This window comes from Rhipicephalus microplus, chromosome X (genome assembly GCF_043290135.1).
Source record: "Rhipicephalus microplus isolate Deutch F79 chromosome X, USDA_Rmic, whole genome shotgun sequence".
Lineage (NCBI taxonomy): Eukaryota > Metazoa > Arthropoda > Arachnida > Ixodida > Ixodidae > Rhipicephalus > Rhipicephalus microplus.
Window position 1 is genome coordinate 343,622,301 of NC_134710.1, and position 18,136 is coordinate 343,640,436.

Genomic DNA, 18,136 nt, shown 5'->3' on the forward strand with positions numbered 1-18,136 from the left:
GAAGACGAGTGGCTCTACGCAATACCGAGAGGAAGCGCATAGCAAGGAGCCGTAAGGCGGACACCTCGCCCTACCCTAGCTGCGTCTGTCCGGAGCGAAAAGATAGACCTGCATTTCAACAAGTCGTATCGTGGTGGATATCCTCCGACAGGATGGCAGGAGGCTGCAGACGATAGCCGCCTTGCTCCAGGAAGCACGCTACTCCCCCGCCAGGAACATGGCCAGCGCTTATTGCCGCGATAACACGTGGTACGAGTCAGCTTTCACCGACGGTAAGGTATAAATAAGCGCGGCCGTCTGTTGTTAAGTTATCACTCTCACTTCGTTGTGTCTACCGTGCCGGCGTTGTAACCACTCAGCCTTCGACCAAGATGCTGTCCTTCGTAAGTTGATTTCATTATTACGAAAAGGTCTACTTGTGACACCAGTTCATTAAAAATATTATTAGTGTATTTCGCAGTAATTCATTTTTATGAGTAAGTACAAGTGCTTAGTCAGCATTATTCACATCCAGAATATCGGCACATTTCGTTTTTTAACGAGTCTTTATTGGTGAGCCTTTAAAATGTACCTTACTGCAAATTTGATCAAAATTAGCAAGTTTATAAAAGTCGATCCTAATTGTTCCAGCATTTACCTGGATCATATAAAGATGCAAGACTCAGCGAGTTGGGAAAACTTGATATATATACCAGCGCAAGAGGCGGAATTTTAAGAAAAGGCGACTGCAGGACAAGTCACTGAAGTCCTATAGTCCAGCTCTTTGCCCTGTGGACTTCTTTGTCTTGTGCTTGTGTTTTTTTTTTTCATTGATATATGAAGATGAATGATAATGCTCCCAAAATTTCCTTTTTTTTTACTTTCGTTCAGCACGTATCAGGTATTACCTGCCTGCTAAGTGCTGTTTTTGTGTTTGTAATCTTGGCTCGCCTTGTCCGCAGAAAATTAAAAAATGCTGTCTTGAGAAGTCATTGAAGATGAAGGTGGTGAAGCCATCGGATAAACTTTTAAGAGCAACAGACTTCCACAAGTGAATGTAGACTAGAATTATGTCGTATACCACACGAGACTGAACGACTGCGACGTCCTGCATTTGCTCCCTCTCTCTTTCTCTCTCTTTACGCCTGTAACTTTGAAACTATCTCCTCCCTTGTTTCAGTGTTAGCGATTATCTAAAGTGATTCGCAAAGCTGTCTTCCTTATATCTATTGTTATTTTTTGTCGTTGTCCTGCTGTGTGTTACAAGAATTACGCTGTTCGTTAGGTCTGAGCTGAATTAGGAACTTCAGCTTATGGACACATTCCATGTTTGTAAACACAGGTAGGCCGATGTTAACTATATGGGTAAAATTACAGCGACGTCCACACGTAACTTCCGCCATAAGCGCTGTGGGCTGTGGTGTGTGTGAACAAAACGACGTTGTGGGACGCCATAAGCGTTGTGAAAGCCATAAGCGCTGAGAGCTGTGATGTGCGCCAACAAACAAAACTAAGTTGGGAGACGCGACTCACATCCAACCGCAATGCAGCTCATCGGCATACCGTTTTTTTTTTTCCTCGTTGCTTGACCGAGAACACCACACGCACCATTGAAAACCCAGCAGAAACTGCGGTAGGCAGAGCGTCTTTTGCCTACCTAGACAGCGTCACCGCGTTCTTGTGACGTAAGTCCGGTGCAATTTGTCTATACATGAATCATGGCATATTTTGGTTACCTTCCCATAGGCTCATACAGCGGCTTCTTCATTGAAGTTGCCCGTTGCCATTTATGGGAAACTTCAAAAATCATTTCCTTTGATAAAAAAGTATGACAAACGTTTTCGTGTCAGATAAAATATTTCTTTGCATTCGATTGCGTCATAAAGCTGATTTTTATTGGTGCACAACGTGATGTGAAGTGTACCCCAGTATGGACAAATATGAGGATTTTCTCAAATTAGCAGTTTTTCCTGCAAGGCCTATAAACTACGGTAGCCTGAAAATATATTTGCCGGAAAGTAAACCTTTCGATGAGTAATGATTATTCAGATAATCATGCGCCGTGCGGTATAAAGAGAGAAAAATTACATAGGAGATCTTTGCAAAATTTATGGAGGCATATATGGCAAAACATTGCAGTAATATAGTACTAAGAGTCGAATACCATGCACAAACGCCTTTGTGTAATATGTAAATTTGAATTCAAAATAGAATCAATGTTCTCATAGGTACTTTTTTTTTTACAAATGCCACTCAGACAACACTCTGCGGAATTCAGAGGTCTTCCACGTGACTGAAATATTTTGTATCTGAAATATTTCAGCAATTTACTGATTTTCATGAAAGAGACCAGAAGATTTTGTTTTGATCAAGTCGTGAGGGTCGCAAAAATGGCTGGGGTGTTTGGCATAAAACGACCAACCCACTACTCACTCTTTCTGCGCCGTCATTGGCGACTAGGGGACCTAAAATTGACTAAAAACGACAGAAGTTCCCACATGCTGATTCAAACAATCGCCACAACCATTATAAATTTGCGCCTCCTCCAACTGACATAGCACGTTAATGAAATAAACCAGCATCCTATTTCTACACCTCTAATTGAATCAAGATTGCCGCCGCTTTGCTAAAAATTTAGCTGTTAGTGACTGATCAAAAACAGTCGCTTTTTAACCAAAGGAAACATCAGCGACCTAGTCTGTCGTTGTGACTAGTCACTGGTGCCAGCTGCCGGTGAATAATAAAAACAATGTCTGGGATTTAGGTTTCCAATACCCCTATATGATTATTAAAAACACTCTGGTGGGCAGCTCCAGAAATGTGGAACATCTGTTGTTTTTGAACGTGCACTGACATCCCAGCACATGGGTCCCTAGAATTTCGCCTCCGTCAAATTGCGACCGCTGACGCCCGGCTTAAAGCCATGACCTTCAGGTCAGCAGCCGAGCATCGTAACTGTTTCACGACGATGGCTGACTAGTCGCAAGTTATAATTATCATTATTTACTGGAGTCGAAACCTTCCTATTAATTCAGAAAAAGACAACGACTGAGCCCTATACTTGGTATTCTGTTTATAATAATCAAACTTTAAACGTAGGAACATAGTAGATTGTTCTGAGGCACCATTTTTGATGCACTGACGTCATTGATCTCTCAACATTTCTCATGTGATAAGCTGCCACAAATAAAGACCATCAGTGCGAGTAAAATCTAGCTTTTAAAAAAGTAGGAAGCGAGATTGCGCACTATATCTTACTTCTGTGAAGCTGTAACTCTCCTTTTTTTATGACTCAGCGATCTATTATACTCCTGTGTACAAGCAGTGTTCACTTTTCCTCGCATTATTTCAGTCTGTTCAGCCACCCAGAACAGAGAACAGAGACTTAAGAACTAAGACCTAACGTGCAAAGATGTCGCTGAACTTAGAATGGGACAGTTCGAACAAAGTGTAGCTGCTCTTTAATGTTGTTTTCATGAAGATTTCCATTCTCCACGTTCACCTCGTATCATGCGACCTTTCAACAATAGCAACGAATTTGCATGCTTTTAGTTGGACCCACTGGCATCCCACTTAGTATCATAACTTCAAAAACTAATCATGCAGGTCCTCGTTCTTCTGGGCGTGAGCGCCTGTTTCGCCGGAGACGTCCTTTTGGGCGGGGCTGGCTACGGCGCAGGTGCTGGCTTGGGCACCGGCCTGGGAGTCGGTGGAGTATATCCCGTGGGTGGTGGCTTTGGCGCCGGCTACAACCAGCAGGCTGGCGCATCGCAGGGTGGATTCAGCGCCGGGGCATCGGGGTACAACCAGGGAAGCGGAGCATTCGACAAGGGTAATGCTTACAAGAACGTCCAGGGATACAGTAACCAGGCTGGCCACCGCAACAGCCAGGGCTTCTCTGAGTCCTCGAGCAACCGTTACGGTAGCGGTTTCGGTCAGGGCAGTGCTGGCTTCAACCAGGGTGCGTCCGGTGCCCAGGGATCTTTCGGAAAGCAGGGATACGGCAGCAGTGGCTTCGGCGGCTACAGCGGCTAAGCTTTTATAACGTCAAGGTTTCAACATCAGCCCACCAACCCAAGTGAACAAACTAGTCTCGGGCAGAGAAGACACTGCTAATGTATGAAAGAACCCCTGGTTAAACAGGATCGACGACGACTGTAAATGTTATGTAGGCAGAATATGAAAAATAAATTTTATTCACAGTTGGTCCACTTTGTAATTGAATTCAGTGACTTTAGGCCTCTTCTTGAATTATTCGATCACGCATGCAGAATGTTGTCTGCTGACGAGAGAACGGTAAGCTTTTGTTATATTTGAATAGATGTGTTTTACGTAAGGTCTTACTGTAGTCCAGGAAGCAGTGAATTGTAACCATATCCTGAGCACCATGCACCAGCTGTCGCTAATGCACCTGGTCGATATATTATAAGTATTGCTTGCTCTGTGATCCATTTCATTATCATACACAACTCACGTCAAAGTAATAAGAAATGACGTGGATGAAGGACTTCTTAGTGTCTCGAGAAAGTGCAGAAAAGAAATCGATTGTGATGCGCACCTCATTCTACAAGGTCGAAGGGTAAAAGTAGGGTTGTAACAAACATCCTTATTAGCGCAGGGCATAGTTTGTTTGCAGTGCGTACTTCTATTCCTATCCGTGACTTTGGTGCTCATGCTGGAACACCCCTTGCATTTTCTGACCTTAATGGTCGTCGGTGTGATATTACAACGGCTCTGTGTTCTCGGAGTTTTTTTCTTGAATTTTGGAGGGTGTTTTTGAGACTTTATCATTTTGAAGGTAAAGCCACGCATATTCTATTTATTCCTCCTAAATCTGAAATTCTCTTAAGTTCGGTGTTTAATTTTGCCTTACAAGTTGCTTCTATGTCTTCTTGTAAATTAATAATTGCACCTTGCATTACTGCCGACAATCTTGTTTCGCCATCCTTTCATTTTTTTACTTGCTTTTTGCTTACTCTGTAAATAAGGCAATTGATGTGCAATGCTCAAAACTAGCCAAATGGTACCTTCTGAGGACAGAAGCCAGTCAAGAACCTTATCATCTTTTTCTTCCAGCCTACCTTACCTTGATGAAAAATAATGATCTGTTACTCTTATTATCCTAAATACTTCGAACGGTTAGATGAAATTGCATTTGAATAAATATGCATGCGAAAAACTCTAAAGTTTATTTTAGGTGTCTAGAAGGTATGTACGCTCAGAACAATATGCATACTTGCACAAATAGTTAATTACAGGGCACCTTACGCTTGTTCGTATTAGCCTAAACGCTTGCTCTTAAATGCAAGCATACTTTCCGAGGTTACTGCCACCGATGGAGATGCTTTCTGTCCTATTCGTAATTATCAGCTTTAAAAAGACCCTTACGACGTTGACAAGTACTGAAGATATGTCCAGTTGGTGCATTTTAATATCTTATTTCTATAGCTCAGATAAGTTTGAGCATGAAGAAAGATGCACCAGTAAAGAAAAAAAACACACATAGTAAAACATTTAAAATGCCCTCGAAATTCCAGATAGCCCTGCACCACCTCACCGAATTTCAAGTTTTGCTATTCCACGTTGGAACAGACAGCCCCGCCGCGGTGGTCTAGGGGCTAAAGTGCTCGGCTGCTGACGTGCAGGTCGTGGGATCAAAAATTGGTGGCGGCGGCTGCATTTTAGATGGAGGCGAAAATGCTGTAGGCCCATGTGCTCAGGTTTGCATGCACGTTAAACAACGCCAGGTGGTCAAAATTTCTGTAGCCTCCCACTACGACATCTCTCATATTTATATGGTAGTTTGGGGACGTTAAACCCCACATATCAACAGGCCAGGAATACCTGGCCACGGCATCATGGACCTCTTGGGTTGCCCAAAGCTGACGGTGACGATCAGTGTTTTTGATAGCGAAATAAATGTCCTCTCTTGAGATGATTTACGCCTTGGGCATGCGGAGGGGGACATTTTCATATTATGTTCTCAAATGTGGAAATACAGCTACAGTACGAGCACTCAGTCGATATATCCTTACAAATTGAAACATCTGCTGGACAGGGGTGAAATCAGGTCTTTGGAAGCGGAGCGTGATTTCTTGCCCTCTGGCAAGACGCGAATTGGGGGGGGGGGGGGGGGAAGATCCGTATGACTCAAATGATAATGTGAGGTGGCTTTACTGTACGTATACAAGACGTCCAGCGACTCTCGATCAGCCGCATCCCCATCCACTGGATTGGCCCCGGGCGGGACGAAGTGGTGCAACAAGCCAGAACCATGAAGCCCGGCGCCGAAGACTAGTCCTCGCTGTCGGACATGGGCCAATTTGTTGGAGATGATGCCGCTGATTGTGGGGCCTTTATGCGTTGAGAACCGAACGATTTCATGTGAAGCGATGGTATTACCTTTGAGGATCCCAGCAAGAAGCTTGGACACAAAATCTCTATCGGTGGGGCATTTTTCAGCGCACCTTGAAAAAGGACTTCCCTATCACGCCATACAGTACGAGATCTTCAGGTGCAGCAAATGGCAATGGTGTGCCTTATGACATGTGTATGTTACTTGTGCTTCACGATATGTAGCTAAGAAGAATGGCTGAGCGTCACGTAGAAATGATGCTCGATCTCCGCAGGAATACTTCACAGAAGTATACAATACCTTTCGCTATTGTATACCGAAAGGGCGTGTACAATTCTAGGCACAACGAGCCGAATGGGTGTCACTATCAAGCGAATTGGCTGTGATGGGGCATTTCTAAATAAAACCAGTCGCAGCCAGACTGATGTCTTTAGGGGCGAAGCTCCTTAGGCTTGCATGATGTTCATTGTCGCCGTTGTCGTCGTAGGTCCCCGTCGGAGCGAAACACCGCTGTTACAACTATTGTACATGGACCGTCGCGTAAATTGTTTAAAAGTAGACCTCTGTCCTTTCTCCTGTTCATCTGTCCGTCCATCAGTCCACCTATTTGTGCATCCTCGAGTAATACACCTCGACTTTTCCAAAGCTTTCGACCGTGTTCCCCACCGCCATCTAATAAGTAAACTTTCTTGTCTCAGTATAGACCCCTTAGCCCTATCTCGGATTAAAAATTTTCTAACCGGTCGTGTTCAGTATACTGTTGTCGCGAATAATGAATCAACCCGTGTTGATGTAGTTTCCGGTGTACCACAAGGTTCCGTTCTTGGGCCTCTTTTGTTTATAATCTTTAATAATGATATTCCAGACAAAATTTCATCCACCATCTGCCTTTTGCAGACGATTGTGTGCTTTACTGTCGCATGTCATGTTGCACTGACCAAATTACACTCCAGAATGACTTGTCTAACATACATAATTGGTGTTCGCGGTGGCTAATGCAGCTTAATACACAAAAATGTAAATTCATGCAAGCTTCGCGCAAGCGCACTACCTTTTCCTTTCAGTATTCTGTGAACTTCCAACCCTTAACCCAGGTAGACTCCTATCGCTATCTTGACGTAATAATAACCAGTAAACTAACATGGTCCGACCACATAGAACAACTAGTCTCCGCTTCAGCAAAATCACTTGGCTACATTAAAAGATCGCTTACGCCCTGCCCACCGCAAATCCGAAAAATAGCTTACGAAACCTTCACGCGTACTAAACTTGAATATGCTTCTGCTATTTGGAAACCTCACCGAAATTACCTAATCGACGCATTACAAGCAATTCAAAATTGCGCTGCCAGATTCATCACCTCACAACACAGTTCTCGCTTAAGTATTACCAGTATCAAACTATCCCTCAACCTCCGTCCTCTAGAAATTCGCCGCAAGGTCACTCGGCTCTGCCTTCTGCACAAACTATGCCATAATTTCCAGTCGCAACGCAATACCGTTTTTCTACCTCCCGCCCGTTCATCGGGTCGCCTCTTTAACTCCCTATGTTTACAGCGCTTACATGGTTCAACTAACGCTTTCAATAAATCATTTTTACCTACTGCCATTGAAGACTGGAATAACCAGCCTGAATCCATGGTGCACGAACGAAACCCCTTAAAATTTAAACAGCTAATCACAAATCACTTGATATGTTAGTTAATTTACAATTGTTGCCGTTTTCTTCGACGTATATATATATATATATTTCCTTCTGTTGATATTGTTTTTTTATCATGTAGTTCACTTTCGATTATGCTTTGTACCATTGACAATCATGCATCTGTTGAATTGTGTTTTTGCCTCCCCCTTATGTAATACCCCGCAAGGGGCCTTTAAGGGTTCAATAAATGATGATAGATGATCCATGCGTCCATCCATCTGTTCATCACTCCGTGCACCCGTTTCTTCATCCGTGCAAGCTTGCGTACGTTCATTCATCTATCCGTAAATTTGTTCATCCTCTTTACTAGTCAGCGACTTCAACGTACACATTACGAACCTTTGGACGTATATTCCTTTCATCATCAGCACTAAATTCATCGATCAGCGGTCATTTTTCAGACTTAATATTAAGTGTTTGTCAATTTTTGTGCGTAAAGGTAGCTATAAAAAAAGCCCTGTAGCCGAGCCTACCCACGCCACGGATTGAGGAGTCATTGGTTCGACTCCCGGTAACGGAACTTTTTATTCCAGTCATTTGCCATATAATAGTGTTGATTTCGCAACGTCATATACCTGATGTAAATAAATCATTGGTGTAGTGCTGGACCCCGGAATAAAAAAGTATCGTCTTTCAAAAACCAGTAGGTCCAGAAACACCCACGCCTATAGCGTCACTTGCCCCATTTCCCCGATAGGGTAAGAGCCCCCGAAGTTTATTCCGTCTCCTCTCTTCTTTTCAATGCTAATAAACATATAGGCCCCACCCATTATGCACTGAAAGAATTGCTTATGCTTCTGGCAGAAGTTCTGCCACAGTGTGAAAGTCCTAAAATAATAAAAAAATTTCAGGTGGCTGTGTCGAACACATCCCACAAGCCTAGACAACTAATCTGCAAAGAAAACTACGCATACGCAACGCATGCAGTGATCCACACGAGACATCCAAGGATCAGGTACGCCAGAAAATACAGCCACGTTGAGAGTAAAGTTTTGTTGTGAGAAGAGTGGTACTTATCTTACTTATAAATTAAAGCTGCGTGGTCCGGCGCTCTAATTCACCCTGCCTTAATTTACGTCGATTGTAACTAGGCACGCAAATGTTAATGATGATTCAGACGACAATCTTACCTTAAAGAGATATATTATTTTTTAATGTAAGAAACTTATTTCTTACAGAGTATTCAAGATAACCTTTCCCTTCGTCCTAGTTAGGTAGCCATTTTAACAAGCTTTTTGCCAGAAAATAAGCAAAATATTTTATTCTGATGTTTTCTAGATGTGAAGCAACTTATGTAAGGGGCTGTGTCCTTTTCTCTGCGCATCTACCCCCCCCCCTCCCCCAACTGAGCATGCACCCGCCTCTCTCTTTTTCCACTCATACGCTCCCACCGCTCATCTGCAGCCAGCATCTGCTAGCCAAAGTGGTATAAAGGCAGACTTCTAGAGTAGAAATTCTGTTTCGAAAGTGAAGCCAGACCACCGCCATCTTACTCCAAGCACAATTAGACGTTAGTAAAGAGCACAAAAAACACAGCGTTTGGTTGTGTTTTGTGTAGCGGTAATTTACTCGGATTGAGGTAGTTTACAAATTTAATAGCAGTAATTTACTTGGATAGATATTGTTCAGCTTATGTCCTAGTGTTACCCCTTTCTTTTAGAAGCCTTGAAGTCTGAAAAAATATTAGTGAAAAGGAAGCTACCTGTGCTGATTCATATTTGTTTCTTTTGTCAGAAGCATTGATCTCTTACTCTTTCTCTAAGCTACAGCAATCACTGCAGCACCACAAACGAACTTTATCTGGTATTCCATATCCCACATGAAAGCATGTTTTCAGGTAAATTCCAGGCAAATGCTCATCTCACATTGGCTGTCAAGACATAGTGAAAGCGTCCACTTCAAAATTTTCTGAAACCTCCTTGTCGCTAAACTACGTTCGCTTCCTCTCTCTATCCTCTATAGACATCTCTCCCAGAGACGTTTACACCCGCATTGTGCATTCACATCCTCTCCTCATTTCTCCTCTTCTCTGTTCCTCTCTCTCGCCTCACAACGCCGACGGAAGCAGCGTCTGTTACAGAGTTTTTTTTCTTCATTAAAAAAAACTGATTGTTCGCGCTGCACTGGCCAGCCCGCATATATGTGCACTGGACCTTGACCTCCAAGGTAGAGCCAGTGTTAGATTCGTTGTTCAACAATAAGAATTCACCGCGTGCGTGCTAAACGAAAAGGGGATTGCGGGTCTCTGTGTCCAATCACCGTCTTCTGATTCTCATGCCCATTAGCAGTGCTTCAAATGTTTCAGTAGAAAACACCTGTCCATCACTGCGTGGTTTGCACCACCACAGGTTTCCCTCCTCCACAAAGCCGCGACGAGCGCCGTCGTCAACGCCGCTGTCAGTTTATGGTTATAGCGCCAGCACAAGTTCTGATTAAAGTAAATCGCCTGCCACTCAAGCGAACCATATGCGTGGTTCTTTGCATCCATACATGGTTCTCGTAAGCGAGAAATGGTGTGATATTTTGAAATATAACAGAGGCCTTCAGCTAAGAACTCTGGGCGATATCAGTGCAGGTTAAAGAACATCAGATGGTAAAAATGTTCGGAGCCCTGTGCTACGGTGTCTCTCATAACCATATCATGAGATTTTGTAGCCATTGAAAGTCAGTTCTGTTACAACAAAATATACTCTCTTGTACTATCTTGCACAGACTTAATCCGGTAGGATGCGAGCTGAAATCCAGGTGGTAAATGGTGGAATAGTCAGAATTCTTATTGAAACTATTCACTATTTTCACCTGGTGGAAACTATTCCACCAGGTGAAAATGGTGGAATTGTTTGAATTATTAACAGCGTGTATAGACTGCATACTACTGACTAGTATACGAGAAACAGTTTGAAGTCAATTATGTTGGAAACCAAAGCATGAGCCATTAGGATACTTTTTAATTTCATTTCTCGTTTCCTCCCCCTGAATTGTCAGCACCCATTGCAGTAAGGCAGTAACCGCACGTTATCCAACAGTTTCAGTGTTTCGAAGACCCCTGAACATTGTGTCTCATCTGAGGACACGTGTGCGGTAATAAAAAAAGCGACTCGATAAAACACAATGACTCCACTCAGGCGTTTCAACACCGGCCGCCACGAACATCCGACGAAGACAAGACCTTTCCGCCGCGCCTTGATTTCCTCGTATCTCCCTCGTACATAGCCAAGCCATCGTTGGGAAGTGAGTCACGATAGCATGCTCTTAACAAAAGCAAACCTAGAAAAAAACAAAAATCTCGATGAGGAGCTCGTCCGCATCATCCTGCCACTCCTATACGACAAGTTTCGCGATACCTACCACTGCTTCTCTCTTGATCCCTCATTTCTATTGAAACGCGACGGCTGTGTGCTGGCACACTGCACTCAGCAAAACCGGAAAAAGCTCCCCAAGTAGCTCGCCATTCAGTAGAGCTATCGGAGGAACTAAGTAAGGGCAACGACAAGCTGAGACGTCACGTCGTCGCACCCCCTACTACGTTAACAGTCGGTGCCAAAGAAGACAGTGCCCCCTAACGGTGTGACGATCCTTCCGGTGCTGCGGACCGTTGTGTACTTAACCCGCACGGAGGCATTCTGTAATTCCAGCACGTACACTAGCGTCAAGGTGCAATATGACGAAAACCGTGTTTCCAAGGCTCGTGAGTAGACCTCATGGTTTCTTGTACTTGAATCACACGCACTCGCATAGAAATTTGTTTACCTCGCAAGTTTGCCTTTTAAGCCCACTTCGGGGAACGGTAGCTACGGTGCTCGGCTGCTGACCCGAAGGTCATGGGTTCGATGTCATCTGTGGTGGTTTCAATTATATGGAGGCATAATGATACAGACCAGTGTGTATCGCCATGTTAGTGCATGTTAAAGAACACCAGATGACGAACATTTTCAGAGCCGTCCCCAACGACGTCTCTCTTATGCATATCATGGATTTGGGACGTAAAACCTCAGGTATTGTTAAGTTTGCCTGTTAAGGCTTGCTGGCATATGTAAACCAACTGCGTAATTGTTGATTATAATTTAACTTCTTCCACATAGTCGTCGTCTACGACAAACGCAGAGCTTTAAAATTATTGATAGCAACAAAGATGCTCCGCTCAAGAAAGCATTTAGTTATTCCAAGCAAAATAGTAGGTATTAAAATCAGTTCCAAATTTTTTGGATTTCTCTTTGCATTTCCGGTAGTTTATTGTCTTTCTGTAGAAGAGCAGTGTTCAGAAATACGGGCCGAATTCATGCAATAAACGTGAGAACACCATCTCTTGCAGAACACTAAAGTAATATTTGGTGTTGTCCTTATCTTTTCTTTACGTTTACCAACATAAATGCAAACCTACTTGTTTTCCGTTCAAAAACCAAGTTGAATGATAGCGCAAATCGGCATTTTACTCTGGCTATAGGTTTACTTCTTTATTCGTAAACACAAGGTGGAAACATCGCTCATGTTACCTAGTTAACGTGCTGCGTTTAATACAGCAAAGCTGTAAGAGAAGGTGTCGGTACTACCATCTGTTTTCTTCCGATTTGCGCAGTAAGCTGTTTTTTCAGCTTCCTTGTAAGCAACGATGAGGCAATTTCACGGAGATGATGCAGTGTTGGTGTCGACTAAAACACCTATATGTGCTAAACGGAAGGTATCAGGTAGAACTTATTATATAAATCCAAGATAAAGCTAGGTCTTGATGCATAGCTCAGCTTCTAGTTTCTGTTCACCAGGAGAGAAGCGAGGTGTGTGTTTATACGAAAAACACGTGTACGGTAAATTGCAGTGCTTCAGCAGAAAAAAGAAACGAAGTTTTTTTTCTGTAATACTCTACCAAATCACAGATAGGAAACATGCATATACCTCGATTGCGAAAAAAGTGGGCGATAGCTACAGTGCTTCGAGCTTTACAAGTATTCCTGCTGCAGGTCGTCAGTGCGCTGTGCGTTCTTCTGGTGACTGGCCATCCTTTACCTGGAGACCCCGAGTCAGCCGTCGCCTCCCAGGAATCAGCTGAAGTGATTGCTGGTGCCGTAAAGCAACTTTCCGCTGAGAGTCCAGCCTCACAGGACGCGGTAGAAGCGGCAGTGGTACCAGTAGCAGCGGGAGGTATTCCCAATATTCTCTATAACTCACTGTATGAAGTGCCCAGCTATTTAACATTCACAATGCTGTCACCCGAGGGTCTCAATATTCGGCCACGTTGACGCAAAGTGAATGGCGCTGGTATATATACGTCTGGTGTAAGCTAACGCGTCGGAATATCAAAGTGCTCTTTCATATAGATAGACGTCAATTTATTCGCACATGATTGAAATCAATTCATGTTTCTCAATTGAAGCTCTCTTGAAGCTCTCAAACTCCATCGAGAACATTTCAGTTGATGTGAGTATTGCAGATATGCAGTTGTATTTGAACTGCGTCTCCCTTCTAAGTAGTACTTTATTTGTAGAATCTCAATATATTTACAAAATAATTGGGCGTATACGTATAATTAACCTTCGGCGTGTACCCAATTCATACCCACGCTGTGGTTTTGTATTTTTTCATCCTACCAAGTGCATAATTGTTGTAGCTTGAGCATGCACATTGTCATAATCTCTAACTTCCTTCTTCTGTAACTTCTGTAATATTTTTCTGCGGTTAAATTTTCTTCTTCGGTATACGTTTATGAGAAACTTTGTGTAGGTAGCATGAGAAAGCTGCTTATTTAATTTGAAAACATATAGATTGATCCCTTCATGCTTATACACATTTAGTAAAACTTCAGCCGCAATCTTATGACGTAAACAGAACTGCAATGCTTCTCTAGCACGTCGATTCATTTCATTCACTATTATTATAGTGGGGGGGGGGCAATTGAAATATTATTTCTAGCTTGCCTTTATAATTACTTATTAATCACTGATGTTCATATACCCAAGAGGAGCTGAATTACACAGTAAATAGCTACATAAGCAAAACGTTACACACTTCTGCAACATACTAGAAGCAACAGCTCAAAATATTGTTGCACAAAGGGCCAGCACTTAAGTGTCTTACAGAATGCAGCTAGGTGCTTCCACCTGTTTGAAACGCGCCAATATATCTACTAACTCAGAAAACCGTGGTGTGAATTGTGCACTACGAAGCGGATTTGAGACGTGTACTATTATATAAATATTTGGAATATGATTGAATAATTGAATACTTAAAACAGCAGCTGCTCGTATTCACTGAACTTTGTGTGTTGCGTTCGTCATGGTTCACATAGCCTTGCGAGTACATAGGTCCCGTATCGCACTAAACCAGTTTACACCCTTAAGATATTTTCGTGTCTGTAACCTGTAAATATTACACTTACATCATAAAATAAGATTGTTTTCACGTATTCAAACACCCCTACCATGAGTTGTTTCCAATGGCTTAAATCTTTTTATCACTGAAAAACGTGAAAAGTGAAAGCTACAAGTCAGGGAACATGCATTTACGGATGACATCAGCATAAAATATGCACGCCCGCGCCAAGCCATAGACACAGACGAGCTTGTAATATACCCCATAGACGGAGCACTCATGCTCTACGCATACCTTTAAAGTGACCTTCTGGTATATATAGTGATAGTATCTTAAGGCGATGTTCAATGCCGGAGGGAATATTCTTGTTGCGTATAAATTAACACTATACGTTAAGATTATTGGCCAAAATTTATGGTATCATTGTAGATAGCCCTGAAAGCGACGTATCTTTTTAAAAGCTTACCGAATATACAACGACGTTTTATTCAACAAGTACCATCTATCATATATTGCTTGTTGTTTCATGGGTCATGGGTGTTTCAATAACCCAAAACACCTTTCATTCCTAAATGGTGTTTTGGCTTGGACATCACATATTAAAGGGTTTTTGTGAAAACAAAACACATTTACATCCTTACTTTGTAATTTTTATTTGGCAAAAGGATTTCTTGCTTGTTTGAAACACCCTTGAAGATGCGAAGGGGTTTACAGATGCACCAGCCCAAACGGCTAGTTTTCTGTCTATTGTTTGTTTGATGAGATGACAATCATAAAAACCTTTCACGCCGAGGGATGCTTTGTTTATCCTTCCCATGAACGCTAACGCGCGTGCATACGATCACTTGTCCTTGTTGTACTTCGTTTGATCTGTTGGCAGTTATTCAATATTTCTGCATACTTATTTATTGTTCGTTCGTTTAATATGTCTATGCACTCATGGTCAAATAAGCGTTCGGAATATTTTAACCGAGCAATAGTCCAGGTGGTCACAATGTTCCCTGCCTTCTCACACGCGTGCAACACAGCTAATAAAACAACAACAATGAAGTCACCATTTTCAATCAGTTTTTTTTTTTTTTTTTTGCTCCCAGGAGCTTCAGATGCGGCAGCGGCAGCGGCCGTGGGAGACGCAAACGGTGCTCACGGAGCTCCCGTCGTCGCGTCGGTCGGTGCAGGAGCTGCCAATGCAGCGTTGCCTCCCGTCTCAGGTGTCGTGTCGGGACCACGCTACGAGCACGAGTCACACCAGCAGGCTGCTGGGCAAGAGGCATTCAGCGAGGCGGCGCAAGGAGCCCAGCAAGGCAGTCAGGCAGCCGAGGCCGCTGATGCTTTCAAGAAGGTCGAAGGCTTCGAGAATCAGGGTGGCTTCCGAAAGCAGGAGGGCTTCTCGGAGAAGAGCAGCAATCGCTATGGGTCAGGATTCTTCCAGGGCAGCGAGGGTCAAAACGAGTTCAACCGCGGAGACCAGCACTCTTTCGGAGTCGCCGGTTACGGCTTTAACCAAGCAGCGGGCGTGGTCGGCAGCCCAACCTATCAAGAGCTCGATAAGATCGGCTTCATCCCGTGATTAGGTATGCACGCTCCTGCTTTTCTGTAAGGGCTTCTACCACCTACGCAAGGTAAAATGTTTGTCTTTATTTTTGGTGCGAAGGTACCGCTCTTTCCACTCACGTGTACACGCGCCCCTCCCCCGCGTCTACGTGAGGTGAACGGACACCCAGGTTGGCTCGATTAATTGACTGATATATGGGGTTTAACGTCCCAAAACCACGATATGATTATGAGAGACGCCGTAGTGGAGGGCTCCGGAAATTTAGACCGCCTGGGGTTCTTTAACGTGATCCCAAATCTGAGCACACGGGCCTAAAACATTTCCGCCTCCATCGAAAATGCAGCCGCCGCAGCCGGGATCCAATCCAGCGACCACCTTGGATGGCCCCTACGACTCCAAGGCTCCTATAAAAAATATTCCACTTCACTTTACGGTTCCTTTTTTCTCCATTTCTTTCCTGTAACAGCCAAAAAAATCTGCATGGAAGTGTCCCTCGGTACTGAAGCTTTTCGTGCTGAGACTGTTGGCACAGTTATGTGATTTAGGTGTATACCGTCTACTTGAGTGCCTATGGGTGTATTTTGTTTGTTCGGCTGAAATTTTATTACAAGAACAAAGTTAAAAACCATTTTTAGATACAAAGAGGTCACGAACTGAAACCTATGCCTGCTCGGTCGAAACATAAGCACAACATACAAAGAATAAACGAGTTATAAAAACTTCTGTACAAGGAGCGGGAGAAAATGTGTGACGAAATCCGCATAATTGATGAAGTAACTACGTGAGACCTTACATTTTTACAACCAAATAACATAAATATTGTAGCTGTATATTAGTTGGAGTAATATATATGCGTAATTAGCCAATTGAACAGTAGCACTGATATTATACATAATAAAAAGTAAAACGTTTTTGGGATATGAATGATAATTGAATATGTACCTATTAGTTGCCGGTAAGCGAATCATAACTGGAATAAATTACGCAAGTTTTTTCTTAAATTTCTGCAAGTGATATGTTTTCAAACATGGTCGCATGGTGTCCTAAAAAGCGACATATAATGAATGGGAACAATGCTTGCCCTGATTGGTATGTAGTGGCGTAAAAGTGTTCGTCTATTGAAAATTTCATAACATACGTACTATGTTATGATTTTTTTTTCTTTTTTGTAGCGGTAGTGCTTGTGATTATTCAATAAAGTGAAAACATACTTCGTAGTATTTTTTTAAGTTATCTTTTTTTTACTTATACAAAACCCACAAAATATGAGTAAGCACCACTACCAGCGAGAATCGGTCTTGATGTCGGCATTTTGATAACATCCCTTGGACGTAATTGCTCAAAAGTTAAGGTAGAACTCTAACGAACCTATAAGCACAACATGGCAAGTTTCTACAATATTTCCTGCTATGAAACAACCCAAATGCGAGATCATGCTTTAAAACTTCTCTTGTTGCAAAGGTGGCGGCTTTAATTGTCAGCTATCATATTGACCAAAAATTCAAGATGACAGCTGCGCGATTTCCCCACTAGTAATAAAACCGAACACCATAAAAATTGAGTGTTCAAGTAATGCCTGAAGCATGCATAATAATTAACTAATTATCTTTCTCAAGTTAATTTCCTCTATAAAAAACGAAGCTTCTGTCATAGTAGGCTTATGTTTGTTTGTTTGTTTGTTTTTTCCTTTCTAAAAATATTTTCATACATGTTCCCGCAGGACAAGAGCAACGACGAGCCAAAATGTGCCGTTAATGCAGACCTCGCCTACACCATGCTCGGTCCTAATTAAATTCCTTTCTGAATAAAAAGATGTCTTCACATTCTACAGGTGACACCTGTTTTCCGTGAAAAGGCTGTTCACCTGCAAGACAAGCATGGGCGCGTTATTTCGACACACACCACAGAATATCATGACGCACGCCCACCTCTTAGGTGAGGCTTCTTCCTTCGGGTGGCCACGAAATTCTAGAAGAACCCTGTCTTAATAGCCACAAAACGCCAATGAGAAGGAAGCAATGTGCCAACTTCAGTCTGGTCAAAAATATTATGCCCTATGAGTAATTCCTGAACAACAAATGATAGTCTTGTAGAAATGTGTCAATTGGTCCAGTATGATTCCACGCCAGTCTTTGCTAACGGATGCCGAACAGAACTCTATCTCATAGGTAGCCACAAACGAATGCAATTATTGGGAAGAAAAAAATACAATTGAGCTAGGAATACTTTGCTTCCAATGC

General features: G+C 42.8%; 2 protein-coding genes across 3 annotated transcripts; both read left to right on the plus strand.

Annotated features, from left to right (window-relative positions):
- Positions 1-225: 225 nt before the first annotated feature.
- On the plus strand, positions 226-4,186 carry LOC119161168 (uncharacterized). Its single transcript, XM_037413522.2, has 2 exons — positions 226-383; positions 3,586-4,186. The coding sequence occupies exons 1-2, from the start codon at positions 372-374 to the stop codon at positions 4,012-4,014; spliced, it is 441 nt and encodes a 146-aa protein (XP_037269419.1). The 5' UTR covers positions 226-371; the 3' UTR covers positions 4,015-4,186.
- Positions 4,187-11,566: 7,380 nt separating this feature from the next.
- On the plus strand, positions 11,567-17,724 carry LOC119161167 (uncharacterized). Of its 2 annotated transcripts, XM_075879807.1 has the most exons (4): positions 11,569-11,726; positions 12,994-13,174; positions 15,436-15,915; positions 17,617-17,724. In XM_075879807.1, the coding sequence occupies exons 1-3, from the start codon at positions 11,700-11,702 to the stop codon at positions 15,909-15,911; spliced, it is 684 nt and encodes a 227-aa protein (XP_075735922.1). In that variant the 5' UTR covers positions 11,569-11,699; the 3' UTR covers positions 15,912-15,915; positions 17,617-17,724. The 2 variants fall into 2 exon arrangements, with proteins under 2 accessions (XP_075735923.1, XP_075735922.1); XM_075879808.1 differs by lacking the exon at positions 17,617-17,724 and having other exon boundaries at positions 11,567-11,726; positions 15,436-15,916.
- The last annotated feature ends 412 nt before the right edge of the window (positions 17,725-18,136 follow it).

What these genes read in the sequence shown, in the direction of transcription:
- LOC119161167 (XM_075879808.1), top strand. Translation starts at nt 11,700, where the DNA reads ATGACGAAAACCGTGTTTCCAAGGCTC. An exon ending in AAACCGTGTTTCCAAGGCTC is followed by an intron (nt 11,727 to 12,993) that starts GTGAGTAGACCT and finishes TTCCTGCTGCAG; the next exon opens with GTCGTCAGTGCGCTGTGCGT. An exon ending in GGTACCAGTAGCAGCGGGAG is followed by an intron (nt 13,175 to 15,435) that starts GTATTCCCAATA and finishes TTTTGCTCCCAG; the next exon opens with GAGCTTCAGATGCGGCAGCG.